The sequence below is a fragment of the Electrophorus electricus genome, chromosome 23, assembly GCF_013358815.1.
Source record: "Electrophorus electricus isolate fEleEle1 chromosome 23, fEleEle1.pri, whole genome shotgun sequence".
Classification (NCBI taxonomy): domain Eukaryota; kingdom Metazoa; phylum Chordata; class Actinopteri; order Gymnotiformes; family Gymnotidae; genus Electrophorus; species Electrophorus electricus.
In genome coordinates, this window is record NC_049557.1 from 11,874,525 (window position 1) to 11,892,026 (window position 17,502).

Below are 17,502 nucleotides of genomic sequence, written 5' to 3' on the forward strand. Positions count from 1 at the left end.
ATACAAAACCACCTGGAACCACCACTGTGGAATCAGGCCTCATACCTTAGAGACAGTGTTACTTTTTCCTTTAGCCAATTGCAGTGTGTAATCGATAAGGCGGGGCTTCATACTGGGGGCTCGTTTGGGGTTTCTGATTGGCTCTGGTGCGGTGTTTCGGCTGTAAGGCAGGGCCCGTGGGGGGCCATGAATCACATGTGAACGCACCAGGTCAGCAGAACTTACACAAACACATCAAATCTTCTACTGAAACCTTTTATTGAGTCCATGAAATAAAGTGACATTAATTCAGACCAGACGCAAATTCATCCTTTAGTATTGTTCATCGTTGAAGTTTTACTGCCATATAGTGTCTTTGCTTTGCTGTGACTGCTAAGTTAGCTAATGCTGTGTGCGCGCTTAATATCAGGTGCCACAGAAAGGAAAATGGTATTAACTTTTTGGCATAGTTTAATAATAGAACTGCCATCGTGAACCTTCAACTCTGTTGTCACCTCCTTCAAATTTTAAATTCCACATAAACAAAACAGAGTCGTAAGACCAGTTCCAAAAATCTCACTGTTGCCTAACAACAGTCTTGACAGCTAAATATTTATGCCTCTAAATTTGTATATAGCAGCCCATGTTTGTACCCTAGGCAATATTAAGTTGGACCTGCATAACGAAAATTTCAACAGGTGTGCAGGTATTGTCATACAAGTCTACAATATAAGATCTTTATATTATAAGATTGGGGGCTTGAGAAATCTCCTCCGAGTCTCACACAAACGTACAGCGGTTCACCTCTCAATTAGCTACTTGTTGATTTTGACCTGTCAATTCTGTGTGAACTATTGTGGTGTGTCACCGTAAACCAGCCAATGAAAACAGCTCATCGATTATTCATGAGCCTACCAAAAAAGGGGTTGTAAAAAAAAGAAAATGGCTGATTTCATGCTAGAGCCAAATCTCCGGGTTGTAAATGGCCTTAGAAAACTGCATGTCAGCGTTTTTCGCCCCCTTTCCAAAGTCACACAACTTCTATTTATATCAGAGAACAATTTAAAAATACTGAATAAATGCATTCTGGGGCACTTTTATGGGGCTGTGGAATGAACTGGCAGTGTGAGTATTAAGGAAATTACAGTGAATACTAATGAACTGGACAATGCACACACACGCATGCAAAAAAAAATAAATAAATAAACAAAAGGTCTGCACTAACAAGCACTTAAAACTGTTGTGTGTGTGTCAGTGACTCAAGGCAATCCCCGATGAGAAGTGTTGGGTAATTCTCACCTCTGTCTCCGAGCCTGAGGTTAGCTCTTTTTTTTCCCTCTGAATTTCTCAACCAAGACTTCCACCCACCATGTGCTTAGCATGCACTGCCAAACACACACACTCTCACTCATGTTCTTAATGTCAGCCTAACAGATGGGTGTTAAATATGCACGCGTGGCCTGTGCTGGAAATTAGCTCATTTGTTACTGGAACGAAATGAACTGCTGCGTTTGTGCAAAGCCCAAAGGCCAAACGGGTTTGTTCTTCCTTGGGTGTTGCAGAGTTGTTTATGAGGTGGCCATAATGTTTACACTTCAAATTTAGCACAAACTGAATTAATTTTTATGGCAACTGCATTAAGGGCATTCCTGACCAGCTGGCAGGCAATCCAAAGCAGTTCGGCTAGACGCAGGATTTAATCTTGCTGGAATCTAAATTTCAGATTAGCGAAATTATGCTTGAAATGAGATGTATAATACAGCGATGTGGTCCTGCCCCCTGACCCTGGAGTTCTAAACACAACTGCCCATCAAGACATGAGAGCCAATCAGAACTCTTGGTGCTGGTTTGTGTGCTGTGACGAGATTTCCAGGTTCTTGTTGCATTGTGCAAGGGGTATAACGGATGACGGACATGACGTAGCTCAGGGTAGCTTCAGGGTGGGTATTTGTGACGAACAGTTTAAAATGCTTTTGATTTGTCTTTTTTTTTTAGATTTCAGGGTAATGGATGCTAATTTTGTTTAAACATTTCACTAATGTAAGCGTGTGTGTGTGTGTGTGTGTGTGTGTGTGTGTGCGCGCGCGCGCGTGTTTCAGGGCTGCCATCGAGGAGACCTACTCTAAATCCATGAGCAAACTGGCCAAGATGGCCAGCAATGGAAGCCCACTTGGGTAGGTGACCACCACCACCACTATTTTGTATTCAGTTCAGTGCTGCTATTCGCAGTTATGGTCTGTAAAGCGAAACCTCCACTTTATAGACTATGAAAAAATGGTTCATATTAAAGTTAATGCAGTTATACAAAAGTCATTCAGATTTGCCTGAACATGGATTTGAAGTCATTCAGATTTGTCTGTCCATTTGAAGTTTATACGGCATAATTTGTTTGAGGGGGCCTGAAAGCTCTCGGTCTCCATAGCGACAGCAGAGAGCTTACCCTCATAGGAAGTATAACCCACATCTGGAATTGGTTCAAAGGTCATGTCTGTGCTCTTGGTGCATTTTCCACTTCCTGTCTTCTCCGTGCACACACACACGCACGAAGGGGGTTAGCTGACAGTACTGTGGGGCGCAAGGCTGCTGTGTTGGCGGTCTTATTTGTTGAGTCCTCCCAAGCACATTATCAGTAGTGTTGAGTTGGGGGGGGGGGCATTTCACATTTAACAAATCTATTAGACTTACTTAAAATGAATTGCTATAAAAATCCACCACTTCACTAGACACTTTTCAGTAGTTCTCAGGACTTGGTGTTAGTGTAGTGTTAGTGTAGTTAACCTTAGTGTTAGTGTAGTTAACCTTTGTGTAGTTAGTGTTAGTATAGTTAACCTTAGTGTTGGTGTAATTAACCTTAGTGTAGTTAATGTTAGTGTAGTTAACGTTAGTGTTGTAGTTAACCTTAGTGCTAGTGTAATTAGTGTTAGTGTCGTTAACGTTAGTGTAGTGTTACTGTAGTTAACCTTAGTTTTGGTGTAGTTAACCTTAGTGTTGGTGTAGCTAGTGTTAGTTAGTGTTAGCGTAGTTAGCCTTTGTGTGATTAACATTAGTGTAGGTGTAGTAGTATTGGTGTGGTTAACGTTAGTGTAGTTGGTGTAGTCAACATTTTGGTTAGTGTAGTGTTAGTGTAGTTAACTTTAGTGTTAGTGTAGTATGGGTTACTGTAGTTAACCTTAGTGTAGTTAGTGTTAGTGTAGTTAACCTTGGTGTAGTTAGTGTTGGTGTAGTCAGTGTTGGTGTAGTTAGTGTAGTTAACCTAACACCAACACTTTAGTTAACCTTAGTGTTGGTGTAGTAATGTTAGTGTAGTTGGTGTTGTGTAGTTAGTGTAGTTAACCTTAGTGTTGGTGTAGTTAACCTTCGTGGTGTAGTTAGTGTTGGTGTAGTTAACCTTGGTGTTGGTGTAGTTAGTGTTGGTGTAGTTAACCCTGGTGTAGTTAACCTTGGTGTTGGTGTAGTTAACCTTGGTGTTGGTGTAGTTAGTGTTGTAGTTAACCTTAGTGTTGGTGTAGTTGGTGTTGGTGTAGTTAACCTTGGTGTTGGTGTAGTTGGTGTTGGTGTGGTTAACCTTGGTGTTGGTGTAGTTGGTGTGGTTAACCTTGGTGTTGGTGTAGTTAGTGTTAGTGTTGGTGTAGTTAACCTTGGTGTTGGTGTAGTTGGTGTTGGCGTAACTATCCCAAGCACATTAATCTAGCTCAAAGCACCACTGCCACACCCAGCAGAATCTTTATGTATTATGTTATGTAAATATTTTTGCCATTTCTCTCAGTATTTAGACTCTGAAGCAACATACAAATGGAAATAAACTTATTTATCTCTCTCTCACTCACACACACACACACACACACACACACACACACACAGGACGTTTGCTCCTATGTGGGATGTGTTCCGGGTGTCATCCGATAAGCTCGCTCTCTGCCACCTTGAGCTGATGAGGAAGATGAATGACCTCATCCGTGACATCAACAAGTATGGTGAAGAACAGGTTAAAGTTCACCGAAAGGTACCATCAGACCTCTGTCCTGTATCTGACGTGGCATCTAATTCAAAGCTGTGTGTAGCTCTCCAAACCACAGATACAAGTCCACACCAAACGGATATATCAGTGCACACTAATAACCGCCAATCCGCCACCAGTTAGCGTGGTATCGTTTGCAGGGGATGTCTTTCATTCGTTAATGGCATTAGCATTTTTGATTGGACTCTTTCTTTGAATGGTGTCGTAGTTTTGTAGTGTAGCGGTTTTGATTTGAGTATTTTCGTGTGTGTGTGCGCCTCGGTGTGTGTGTGTGTGTGTGTGTGCGCCTCGGTGTGTGCCTCGGTGTGTGTGTGTGTGTGTGTGTGTGTGTGTGTGTGTGTGTGCCTCGGTGTGTGTGTGTGTGTGTGTGTGTGTGTGTGTGTGTGCCTCGGTGTGTGTGTGTGTGTGTGTGTGTGCCTCGGTGTGTGTGCCTCGGTTGTGTGTGCCGTTCGTGTGTGTGCCTCGGTTGTGTGTGTGTGTGTGCCTCGGTGTGTGTGTGTGTGTGCCTCGGTGTGTGTGTGTGTGTGTGTGTGTGTGTGTGTGTGTGTGCCTCGGTGTGTGTGTGTGTGCGCGCGTGGCCTCGGGTGTGTGTGGTGTGTGTGTGTGTGCCTCGGTGTGTGTGTGTGTGCGCGCGTGTGCGTCGGTGTGTGTGTGTGTGTGTGTGTGTGCGTGTGCCTCGGGGTGTGTGTGTCGTGTGTGTGTGTGTGTGTGTGTGTGTGTGGTGTGCGCGCGTGCCAGACGAAGGAGGAGGTGATGTGCACTCTGGAGGCCGTTCAGGCTCTGCAGGTGCAGAACGGCCACCTACAGAAGGCCAGAGAGGGTTACCACACCAGGTTCATGGAGCTGGAGCGTCTGCGAAAGGAAGGAGCCCCACAGAAAGAGCTGGAGAAGGTGTGTGTGTGTGGCGCCTGTGCACGTGTTTGTTTGTTTGGTTTCTATACATTTTTAGGGCAAAAAATATGAAAAGAAAAATGGCTCCTCTTGCACCTGGTCTAGATGAGGTAATGTGCCTTCTAGAATGACTACATATTTAAAGTTTTGACCTGAAAAGGAAAACTCTTTTGTCTTACTGAGGACGAGGCTGGAGTTGAGATTGCAGCTCGAATACTTACTACATCTAAGTAAACACACATGCGTAATACATAATCCTGGTTTGGTACACAAAATAATGTCTGTGTGTGTGAGAGCTGCTTGAGGGAGGCTGTGTGTGTGTGTGTGTGTGTGTGTGTGTGTGTGTGTGTGTGTGTGTGTGTGAGAGCTGCTTGAGGGAGGCTGTGTGTGTAATGTGTGTGTGTGAGAGAGCTGCTTGAGGGAGGCTGTGTGTGTGTGTGTGAGAGCTGCTTGAGGGAGGCTGTGTGTGTAATGTGTGTGTGTGTGTGTGTGAGTGAGAGAGCTGCTTGAGGGAGGCTGTGTGTGTAATGTGTGTGTGTGTGTGTGTGTGTGTGAGAGAGAGCTGCTTGAGGGAGGCTGTGTGTGTGTGTGTGAGAGCTGCTTGAGGGAGGCTGTGTGTGTAATGTGTGTGTGTGAGTGAGAGAGCTGCTTGAGGGAGGCTGTGTGTGTAATGTGTCTAACGTGTTAGAAAATATCTCAGCATGTGTGTATATGTGCATGTGAAACGTGGGTGACCAAACTGAATAGTTGTAAACACTGGCTGCTGTACCCAGTGTTTTCGTGCTGGAGGTTGCATGTGTGTTGTGTTCTTGTTTCGTGTGTGGTCAGGCTGAGCTGAAGTCTAAGAAGTCTGCTGAGGTGTTCGCAGCATCAATAGAGAAGTACAACCGTGCAGGAGGAGAATTTGAGCAGAAGATGAGTGACTCCGCACAGGTTTGTATCGTCACGGAGACTGTCCCCCCGGGAATCTACAGAACTACTGCTCCCAGTCGCCCCTCTTAAACTACTGCTCCCAGTCGCCCCTCTAAAACTACTGCTCCCAGTCGCCCCTCTAAAACTACTGCTCCCAGACGCCCCTCTAAAACTACTGCTCCCAGTCGCCCCTCTAAAACTACTGCTCCCAGATGCCCCTCTTAAACTACTGCTCCCAGTCGCCCCTCTAAAACTACTGCTCCCAGAGGGCTTTGCATGTTTTTGTCTATGCTCCAATTAAGTTGTCACATAATTCCACCTTCTGTCAGTGTTTCAGCTCAGAAACCCCCACCCCCCTTTAGCAGAGTGCTCAGAGGCCTGATCATTTATTAAACTAGCTCCAGCTCTGCATGGTTGCCATGACTACAAGCACCAGGGGCCTTTGCCATATGTATTTGACAGAGTGATTATGGCGTTGTCATGCATGCCCTCCCTGATGAAGGGCGCATCAGCATCTCCTCAGTATCGGCTCCGTATCCAGTGCTGTTTCAGAATTCAGTGTTGGGGAAACAGAGTGACTGTCCTTCTGACTGCCCTTTGCTCTCCTGCATGCAGAAGTTCCAGGACATTGAGGAGACCCATCTGCAGCACATGAAGCAGCTCATCAAAGCCTACTCCCACTCCACTGAGGACACGCATGTCCAAGTGGGACAGGTCAGAACCCCGCACGTACACATCCCAGTGGAAGCTCAGTGGTTAAGGTACTCAACCAGTGATCGGTTCAAGTCCCACCACTGCCAGGTTGCCACTGTTGGGGCCCCTGAGCAAGACCCCTAACCCTCAGTTACTCACATTCTTCATAATTTGGATACATTTTGCATTGGCCATAAATGTCAATTTAAAGTTAAAAGTGTGTTTTTGCTCTGTTAATGTTTCATCTGACCAAGGCGTTTGTCTTTCTTTTGTGGGACTTGGGGAGTAGAGCCAGGAGCTTCCGCTGGCGTCTGTCACAAAGCCGGCCTTTATGCCCTGTCTGTGCCGTTCGCTGTCAGCCGGCCTGGTCCAGTATGACAGCACGTCTTGGTTTTTTTTGTCCCTGTGCAGGTTCACGAGGAGTTTAAGCAGAATGTGGAGAACATCGCCATCGGGAGTCTGATCCAGAAGTTCACTGAGCAGAAGGGAACAGGCAAAGACAGACCAGGTACTGAAGTGCCGCCTGCCGAAAACGGGCCTCCGTCTTACACCGAACCAGTATATCGTGATATTGAAGTCATTTTTGCATTGCTTTGCATTATTGCTGGACATACTGCACCAGCCAAGCAACACTACAGTAATGTCACACTGAGAAAGGCTGAAGCTCAACAATACTTTAATAAAAGTGTTTACAAACTAGGTCAGCGTGAGCAGGACCAAGCAGGTTGTAGGTACATCATAGTAATAATAGAAATTAATGAAATAAAGATGAATGATTGAATTAACAAATAAAATATGATCCAATATATGGTCTTTAGATAATGGAGTAATAATCTGTTACAAGAGTGTGGTTTTCATATAGCAAATCCACTGTTGAATGCTAAGAGACTTTGTATCGGTTGTATAATGAAATGGTGTTTGAACTGTTGAACTGTAGCTGCCCCGCTGTAGGCATCACGCTATACGCATGAAGGCGATGATGAAGAAATGCGTTAAGAGTGACTGACTAAAATTGGGTTTTGGTTTGTTTCTAAAGAACCAGCTACTGTTGGGTTAGAACAACAAGGACCAGAGATAAAACACTGAACATGTGTAGTGATGGAGCAGAGGGCGCGTGGGCCGTAAACCTCCAAGCTGTAATCAGACTACGCCATGGCGGTTCAGGTTGACCTCTGTGGTGTTCGGGGTCAACCGCGTCACTTGCACTCCTTTGGGCCCCAGTAGGGGTACAGACAAAGCTAGGACGTGTTTTTGATGGGGAGTACTAGCCCTCAGGCATGTGGGACGATGTAGAGGTCCAGAATGTTCCTGACACTGGGGTGTGTGTGTGTGCGTGTGCGCGTGTGTGTGTGCGTGTGTGTGGGCCAGCACCAGTGGGCTTTGAGGAGTACTTGTCCTCTCAGGTGTCTGACAACAAGAAGAGCCGCACCAAAGCCTTCCGCATTCCTGGACTCGGAAAGAGGGACAAAGAGCCAGACTCCACGTACGACTCGTACACTCACACTCTCTCTCACACACACACACACACACACACACACATACTCACTCACACACATACTCACACACATACATACACATACTCACACATTCATACACACACACACACACACTCACACACACACACACACACACATACTCACTCTCACACACATACTCACACACACACATACATACACATACTCACACACACACTCATACACTCACACACACACACACACACACACATACTCACACACACACACACATACATACACATACTCACATATTCATACATACACACATGCCCATACACACACACATACACACACGCCCACACATACACACACACACACGTACATGTAAACAAAAGCCACTTACACCCTCACACAAACATGCTATGACACACGGTCACTTTTAGATACTAAATCTGTAAGCTGAAGCAGTGCTATTCTGGTTACTGTGTGGGTTTTTATTGTGTGTGTGTGTGTGTGTGTATGTGTGTGTGTGTGCACGCGCGTGTGCGTGTTTTTACCGCTGCTAATGTTGGCCTAAAGTTAAAGTTGACTGTTGTTGTTTCTGCAGGGATTCTGTGCTTACAGATGCCCCAGTAAGTCTCTCTCTCTCTCACACATACACATACACACACACACACACACACACACACACACTCACACACTGTAAAAACCCCCCCCCCCCCCACCTGATTCCTCATGAAGTTACACACACAGAGACATAATATGCAACCATCTCCGAGCCAAAATTGGTTGGTGGACTGCTTGTCTTGGGCTCAATAACCCCGCGTGCGTCCCACTTTGGGAAGGACGACGTCTCTTACGTGTCTCCGCGCCGTGTCTCAACAACTGGAGGGTTCCTTCCATCCTAATGTTTGTTTCTCTGTGTGTCTAGAACTCACCCCTGGAAGTAGATGACGAGGGCTTTGTGATTCGTACCGATGTCACTCAGAATGATATCCTCCACACTCTCTGGGGGGTGGGGCAGGTTTGAGTGCACAGATATTTATGACCTCGTGATAGAAAAAGTGAAGATTTGAACCTGCTAGGGGCATTTGGCAGGTTTAATTGAAAGACTCCAGGAGCCCAGAAGTTTCCTTTCTTGGCCGTGGAGCTTGGGGTCAAGTGTGGAGTCTCACTGTTTAACTTCTGTATTACTGTAGTAGTAGAAACGCACGATAAGTATTACAAGTCTGTCAGGACAAGCTCTGCCTCGTGTCCGTATATGGTCCTTGACTGGTCCGGTCCGACTTGCTCCCGTTCACGCTGTGCAGAGAAGGAGACCAACTTTTACTCCAGTGACTCGGATTTTGACGATGAGGAGCCCAAGAAATTCCACATCCAGATTCGCCCTGTGGCCAGCGGTAACCATAGCAACTCTGCAGCCAGTGAGCTTGAGCTGAAGGCCACGGTGGGGGCGTTGACCCTGCCCCTGAACCGAGCGGTCAGTAAAGGGGGCAGGACACAGGTGAGGTTTTTCTCCTCCTGACTGTAGGTGATGCTGGTAAAAGACCAATTCTGCTACTGGACTCTAGCACTAAGCCCTCAGAATATTAAATGCAGTTTTCTAAGTAATGCACAGCTTGGTCTTAACTGACTTAAACCTGCTCAAATCATGTGACTTGAATTTAAAGAGGGGAGAACTTCTCTTTGAAAGCTCATTGCATGGTGGTGTGTTCCTGTCATCTCGGTGGTCTTGGTGTAGAGTGCTAAATTGATGTTGGCTGTGTCTTAAGTATGCGGGTTTGCTAACAAGTTCAAACACTTCTGCTACTGTGGTTGATGTCGGTGTTGGTGGTAGGAATTGAAGTGCAGGCTGAACCTCTCCCTCTTCACTCTTCTCTTTTTGTTGAAGGTTGCAGTGAAGAGGCATCTGTCCCGTAAGTTCAGCGTGTTTGTGTGTGTGTGCACGCGTGCGTGTTTACCAGCTTGTTCAGCGTGCCTGCACGGGTGGGTGCGTGTGTTTGCCAGCTTGCCCGTCAGTCCATCTTCCTGTCTGTGACTGTGTGAGTTGTCTCACCTCTCCTCTGTCTGTTGCAGGAAACTCCAGCACAGTAGGCCGATCAGAGGTGGAGACCAATGGCGCCCCCCACAGGAGTAAGCAGACACCTTCACACAGTGTGAAACTGCTAATATGACCAATGTCCAGTTTGCAGTTCAGGGAATTAATTTGCCTTCTCTCATATAAGCAAGTGACACATTTCTGTGTGAAAGCCTCTGAAAACTGAATCACACCGCATGTTAGGACACTGAGACAGAAAGTGTCCTCCAGAGAAGCCCCAGCTACCTTAGAAACCCGTTGAGCCCAGGTGCCTGCCTGTCACCATGGTAACATTTCCACTGGTTGTTAACATGTTGTGCCTTTAAAAGCTGATTACACACAGCACGCTGAAGGATGTTACTGGTGTCCAAATACATGACTGATGGGCCTGCTTGTGTATCCAATTCAACCCAGCTCTCAGAACAGGCCACTGGCGCTGGTGGTAATCTTACCCGGCCAGGGGCTAAGCGGTCGTGGCGGTGACCGTGGAGAGTGTGTGTGGAAAAGTGTGTGGGGAAACGCAGCTAGATGGCTGATTCCTGTAATCGTGGTGCCGGCTCAGCCTCTATCCTTGCACTGTGGGATATGCTGTTAATAAAACTGCAGGCGCGTGTGTGCGTGCACATGCACATGCGTGTGTGTCTGAGAGAGAGAGAGAGAGAGTTGTAATTCTCTCTGTGAAAACTGTATTTTGCTCTGACGTCTGTTTGCTGTACTTTGTGCTTTAGTGGGTGGTGATGATGATGATGATGGTATGAAACCACATGGGGTCTTCGGAACGTGGTGACCTTTATGCGTGTGATGATACTCTGTGTATTTTATGTTGTAAACTGCAGCAAGTTGAGTTGTGTAGTGCTGAGAAATGTGTGTTTGAAGAGTAACGGACAGTCACACATGTTGTTGTTGTTTGTAGACGAGGAACAGGAAGGTTTGCGCAGGTCCAGCCCAGACCACAGCAGGTATGTGGGGGGGGCATTTGGGACTATACCACCTGTATCTTAGCTGGGGAGGTTTCTGTGTAAGACGGCCTTTGTTTTCTCTTCAGTTTCATACAGGGAGCCAGAAGTGCTTTGTTTTATGAGTTTATATTCATATTTTGTGTGTGTGTGTATAAGTGAATTTATATATAATTAGAACTCTTTTACTGGCATGTTTGTCTCTTTCTCTCGCTTACTGAGCGTGTTTGTTTTTCACTATTTGTCTTAGAATCTCTCTCTCTCTCTCTCTCTCTCTCTCTCTCTCTCTCTCAGGTCAAAGATGCCTGGGACAGATTCTCTTTTCGGCCCTCCTCTGGAATCCGCCTTCAAGTCTATGAGCTTCTCTAGCCGTGCACGTGTTCAGAGCTCCTTCCCCTCATCTGAGTGTAGGCCTGCCACGCCATACTGCACCAAATACAGCAGATATGATGTATATTACATATGACTTGGATTTCCATGCTGGTCAACGTGATGAAGCTTCATTGCCTGCCTCCCTCGTAGACTCTTCTGTAGTCCTTTGCCTGTTTCTCCCTCGGCTCTGCTGTTCTGGCTTGTGTGAAGTTCTCGTGTTATCCTTCCTGGCAGACGCGGCTTTCTCATCAGACTCCTCGTCTCCCGAGAACGTGGAGGACTCCGGCTTGGACTCACCTTCCCATCAGCCCCAGGGAGCGTCTCCAGACCCCGCTGGCTGGGCGGCCTGGCCGTCGGCCCCTCGGCCTAAAGACCCTGCGACCTTGGGGTGCCCACCCGACCCCTTTCTCGCTGTGTTTCGTGACCCCTCCCCCGGGCGCTCCACCCTCTCCTCAGATGACCCTGTCAGCGCATGGTCGTCAGGGAAGCGGTCGCCCCGGGCGCCCCCTGACACAGACACCTCCACCTTCGCATTCCCCGCCTTCCCCTGCGTCCTGCCTCCTCCTGACCTGGAGCCCAGCGTGTGGAGCTGCAAACACATTCCTCCGGACCCCTTCCTGACCGCGTTTGAGTGCCCCGCCCCCCAGGAGATCCGCCCCCCTGCTCCAGATGCCTGGGCACCTCCGCTGCCGGACTCCTTCACCACACCTTTGAACGACACTAAAACTCTTCCTCCTCCGTCGTCTTCTTCCCGCAAGGACAGGAATAAAAGGCGGGACCGTAGCGTCCCGCCTCCTGACTCTACCGACGACCCTTTCGCCATCACCATGATTGGCAGCCCGACGCACCAGTCCACGCTGGCAGCCACTCAGGGAGTGGGCGGCGGCAACAGGTCAGCACCTGCCCCTAACCCCGCCCTCTCTGCGCAGCTGAAGAAGGAGGCGGTGCAGTGGGGCTCAGTGCACAACCCGTTCAGCGGGACATCGCGGGAGCGGGACGCCACGCAGGACTGGAGCAGGAAGCCGAGCAGGAACGGCCTGCCCCTCACACGCCACTCCGGACCACAGGAGGACCTGTGCTTCTCCACAGACAAGGACCAGGACTGCCTGGATATCACACACCCTGGTAGTGAGACACAGCATCTCACAGGCTTGCGTAAACACAACGAGTCTTTTTGTTTGTAGACCTTGGAGATCACAGCTGTTAGTTCCTGTTTGTCCAGTTATGGGAACGATGATGTTAGTATTCTGTGGTTAGACTGCAGCCATGTCGTTGACGTGCCTCTGTCTTACACGGTAGCGACTGTGGCACAGAGGAATTTGTAGCTGCAGCGTTAAAAAGCACCTGACAGATAACATCATTCTATCATTCCCCTAATTCTACCCGCCATGGCTGGAAATATGAACTTGGTAGAGAACTGGGAGATGGGGGGCCTGTAGCCGTGTTGTGTTGTGTTGTGTTGGGGTGTTCGATGCATATAGTAACAGGATGCTGTGTGACAGGATCACTGAAGAACTTCGCCACCAAAGGAGGAATCTTTAGAAAGTGATCGTGAACAGAATTAAAATGTCAAGGTTGTCATCATTGTGTCGCAGGTAGATTGTTAGGTGATGGATTAACTCGCAGGTAGATTGCTAGGTGATGGATTAACTCGCAGGTAGATTGCTAGGTGATGGATTAACTCACAGGTAGATTGCTAGGTGATGGATTAACTCGCAGGTAGATTGCTAGGTGATGGATTAACTCGCAGGTAGATTGCTAGGTGATGGATTAACTCGCAGGTAGATTGCTAGGTGATGGATTAACTCGCAGGTAGATTGCTAGGTGATGGATTAACTCGCAGGTAGATTGCTAGGTGATGGATTAACTCGCAGGTAGATTGATAGGTGATGGATTAACTCGCAGGTAGATTGCTAGGTGATGGATTAACTCGCAGGTAGATTGCTAGGTGATGGATTAACTCGCAGGTAGATTGCTAGGTGATGGATTAACTCGCAGGTAGATTGCTAGGTGATGGATTAACTCGCAGGTAGATTGCTAGGTGATGGATTAACTCGCAGGTAGATTGCTAGGTGATGGATTAACTCGCAGGTAGATTGCTAGGTGATGGATTAACTCGCAGGTAGATTGCTAGGTGATGGATTAACTCGCAGGTAGATTGCTAGGTGATGGATTAACTCGCAGGTAGATTGCTAGGTGATGGATTAACTCGCAGGTAGATTGCTAGGTGATGGATTAACTCGCAGGTAGATTGCTAGGTGATGGATTAACTCGCAGGTAGATTGCTAGGTGATGGATTAACTCGCAGGTAGATTGCTAGGTGATTAATTAGTCCTGTAGTTTTGCACATGTTGGTGGTCCATTAAGATATCAGAAGCGGGTTCCCCACCCACCACCACACACACCTCAGTGCTGGCCATGCCTTGCATATATTTAATCTACTTGACAAATTATGATAATTTTGATGACATGCCATCACTTTACATTTTTCACCCCAAGAGACGTATAATGTTACCCCAAATTTTTTTTCCTGATAAATCTGGTGTTTGGCCAGATCAGGTGTTAAACTCCTGTGTCTGGGGGCATGATGTTGGCATTTCACTCTGTGGTGTTGGCCATGAAAGGCAAAATTCTAAACCTAGAAACACTTAGATTTCAGCTCATAACGATGTGCTGCTGTGAGAATAGTGTTTATGCTCTCCAGTATTTCTTCGGAGTGAGTTGATTAGTAACTGTGTTAGCTAGCTTGTTAGCTAGTTAGTATCTTTCACTGCTAGTGAGTTGACGAGCAAATACTTTACACATGTTCTCTGAAGCTGGTTCATCGAAAGCATGATTTTGCTTTATTAGCTAAGTGCTGAAGATTGATCTCCTCAGTACATGATGAAACGTCAGTCACTCAAACAGTTCCAACCTCACACAGGTCGCGGGATGGCGCCACTAGCATTAGCAGCTCACTGAAGGAATGTCAACAATATGGCAACTTCCAGTTTTGCCAATATTGTCTATTGTCAAAACTGTCATGTTTTCACCAGTTTTTACAAATATTAAGTACCAAGTGTTCCTGTAAGGCCTTTTGTTATGTAAGGGTCTGGTATGTTCAATTCTAACCCAATTCCTGGTGTCGTCTCAATTTGACAACTCTGATTCTTTTCAGATTTTATTTTTCTGTTGTTTTTTCTCTCTCTCTCTCTTCTGCAGGTCCTCAGCGTGTCTTCAGGCAGGACAACAGTGAGTGTTTTGTCTTGGCCCCTCCCCAGACAGTCCGGTCCAAGCGTTCCTCAGACAGACTGAGTGGCTGTGAGCGGGTAAACGCCCTACTGAACTCCTCACCTTCACATCGTCTTACTGATGGGTCCTTTAAACCTCTTTACCCTCACAGCAACATGCTGACTGGCCCTTTAAACTGCCTAGTAAAAACAGCACTCTGCTTTTAAAACCACTTTAATAAGTTTTATAGGCAGTTAGCTAGAAAACTGCTCTATTTGATCTTAGCACTGTTTTCTACAGAACGCACACAAAATTCAGATTTTTGGTTTATGAACGTTGATCACATGACCAACGCTGAGTGCTGCTTTATCAACAGAGCTGTCGTGTTGCAGTGGAAAGCTGCTACCTGAACGCTGCCCCCACTCTTAACCTCTGACATTTGACCCTCAGTCCCGGTCCCTGTGTTCGTCCCCGCTGCCTGAGCTCAGCCCTCCACCAACATCCTCATCCTCATCAAGTCCCAGCGAATGGGGAGGACATACACGAGCCACGAGTCCTGCCAGAGGTGGGTCACCCCAGCGCGCATGTGCCACTGAACTCTTCTGTTGTCCTGTGCTGTCTCCATTTCAAAACCACCTAACATTTTGTGTGTTAAGTGGTTCCATCTGACGCAGGACAGTCTCTCAGTTTAGTAGAGAGAGAACTGACAGACTAGCTGTTCGGATTTCAGTAGGGCTGGTTGTGCTGTGGGAATCTTGCTTCAGCAGGGCTCTAATTTGACCAGTAATCTCCATAATCTCAGTAATCACCGTAATCTGGCAGGCAAGTCTGACAAAGCAAACAATGTCTCCAGGCAACTGAAGCACCAGCTCGTTATGGCGTGACTCAGGGGTTTGTGGGTAAACTCTGCACCTGTTCCTGTAGTAAACACTTCTGCAACTCTACCATGGGGACTGTTTTAAGGAGCTACATGTCACATGCTCCCTCTGCTGTTTATATGACAAACTCGACATCCTTTGAGACTGTTTGTAGATGCATGTTATCCCTGTCATTTGTTCCGTGCACTTTTGTGCAGGTAATATTGTGTACCTATACAACCACAAGCAAAAGAAAATGTAAAAAGGGATCTGTTGCTGCCTTCACATGCATCATACCACCTGCCATTTCCAAATAACATTGAGTGTGTCTGTGTGGGGGCGTGTGCTTGTGACCCAGCAGGTCTGTCCCGAGGACCGAGCCCTGTCTCTCTCGGTGCTCAGGAGGCGTGGCCTGTTGCTGCCGCCATTACCGAGTACATCAACGCCTACTTTAAAGGAGGCGAACACAACCGGTCAGCCCTCTTTCCATCACCACGCCTCCTTTGTTAAGCCCCACCCTCTGAGTTTTTGTTTATTTATAAATTAGGTTCCATTCTTCCATAGCTGATCTGACATGTAATGCTAACTTTGGATCATCTTCCCAGACCTTGCAGATTAATCCTAAACTTTCACTAAAAAGAATTTCCCCTGTTGGTACTGTTTTTTGAGGGGGGGAGGTTTGACACAATATATTTGTTTATTTGCAATTTGCTGTACAATACATATTTTTTGATGTAAAGTATGTTGCTTTTTGTTTATTTACATACATTCTAAACGTGTATAATGTTCTGTGTATGTAGTGATACATTTTCTGTATCGCAGCTGTCTGGTGAAGATCACTGGAGACCTCACCATGTCATTTCCTGCTGGAATCACTCGTATATTTACTGCCAACCCTAACATACCCCTGCTGAGCTTCCGATTGGTCAACATCTCTCGGGTGGACCACTTCTTACCCAATCAAAAGCTGCTCTACAGGTAAACTGACATTTGAATGTACTCAGATCCATCTCTTCACTCCTTGTTTTCTGATGTGGAGATCATGGGCCATTTCCTGGTGTGGCTGCACACTTCCTCCAGCTGTTGGCTGGGGTGTTTTGGATGGCATGCCACTGACCTGCTCCTATATTGACTATCTAAACTAGCACTTATTGTTTATTGCACTTATCGTTGTTTAAGACAGACCTTGTGTACTTCTAGATATCAGCAGTGATCCCTGTGTTTCTACAGTATTTTAGATCATTGGTATGTTGTAACCTAATGTACTGTACTAGGATGTATTCTATGAGTAAATGACAAAGCACTTTTGGAAGTCACTCTGGATAAGCGCGTCTGCTAAAAGCCGTAAACGTAAAAGCCACCATCAACCAAGCAGTTCCACTGACATGCACAGCGAGCGCAACCAGGCAGCTGTTATGTCAGAGTCAGTACTGTGATGGGAATGGTACCCCCACCTGTCTAACATCTGTCCGGTCATGACCAGGGTAGAGGGTGGCTGGTATAAACTGTGCATGGGACCAGAAAAATACATATAACATGTTCCTTTAATATTGAGGCAACACATTACATTAACATTACATTAACAGCAGCAGTTGACATTAAGAAATTGAAGGAACCATCTCGTCACTGTGACCTTCTACAGTTCGGTAACATTGCCTAGTTTTCTTTGTGTATATCACAGCCACTTTTAGTTGGCAGCACTAACTAAGTGTTAATCACTGTGTTATATTAGCTCCTGGTGTATTAATGCTAATCTCCTGCCTCGCAGGTGAAAAATAGTTCTGTGAATAATAAAAGTGTAACCTTAATGTGAAGTTTTACCACGTTAGGTCTGTGTAATGAAGTGACCAGTGAGTATAGATGGCACGTTAGTCCTTTTGAATGTAATGGGGTTGAATGTTTGTTTATATATTACAAGAGGTTGAGAGGCAGTAAATAATGATTGACAGATTGTTTAATGTTAAAAATAATGTAATAATTTTAAATTGTATCTATTGCAGTTTCTAATGAAATGTATTTGGCTTTTTGCCTAGTCTTTGTCATAATTGGCACTTTTAATTTCTAAGATGGACTTTAGTATATG

The 17,502-nt window shown here is 46.4% G+C and overlaps 1 protein-coding gene across 4 annotated transcripts in view; it reads left to right on the forward strand.

Moving 5' to 3' along the window:
* fcho1 (FCH and mu domain containing endocytic adaptor 1) overlaps window positions 1-17,502 on the forward strand; it is a 38,847-nt gene that overhangs the window by 16,809 nt on the left and 4,536 nt on the right. For 3 of the 4 annotated variants that reach the window (XM_035522149.1, XM_035522150.1, XM_035522152.1), the window contains 19 exons: window positions 2,079-2,153; window positions 3,841-3,982; window positions 4,736-4,888; window positions 5,717-5,821; window positions 6,416-6,514; window positions 6,905-7,001; window positions 7,862-7,976; window positions 8,555-8,579; window positions 8,879-8,939; window positions 9,249-9,451; window positions 9,839-9,863; window positions 10,024-10,080; window positions 10,938-10,983; window positions 11,275-11,387; window positions 11,587-12,477; window positions 14,554-14,660; window positions 15,013-15,127; window positions 15,778-15,892; window positions 16,242-16,397. In XM_035522149.1, the coding sequence (XP_035378042.1) occupies window positions 2,079-2,153; window positions 3,841-3,982; window positions 4,736-4,888; window positions 5,717-5,821; window positions 6,416-6,514; window positions 6,905-7,001; window positions 7,862-7,976; window positions 8,555-8,579; window positions 8,879-8,939; window positions 9,249-9,451; window positions 9,839-9,863; window positions 10,024-10,080; window positions 10,938-10,983; window positions 11,275-11,387; window positions 11,587-12,477; window positions 14,554-14,660; window positions 15,013-15,127; window positions 15,778-15,892; window positions 16,242-16,397 (2,700 nt within the window). The remainder of the gene's footprint in view (window positions 1-2,078; window positions 2,154-3,840; window positions 3,983-4,735; window positions 4,889-5,716; window positions 5,822-6,415; window positions 6,515-6,904; window positions 7,002-7,861; window positions 7,977-8,554; window positions 8,580-8,878; window positions 8,940-9,248; window positions 9,452-9,838; window positions 9,864-10,023; window positions 10,081-10,937; window positions 10,984-11,274; window positions 11,388-11,586; window positions 12,478-14,553; window positions 14,661-15,012; window positions 15,128-15,777; window positions 15,893-16,241; window positions 16,398-17,502) is intronic. The other variant, XM_035522151.1, reaches the window with a different exon arrangement.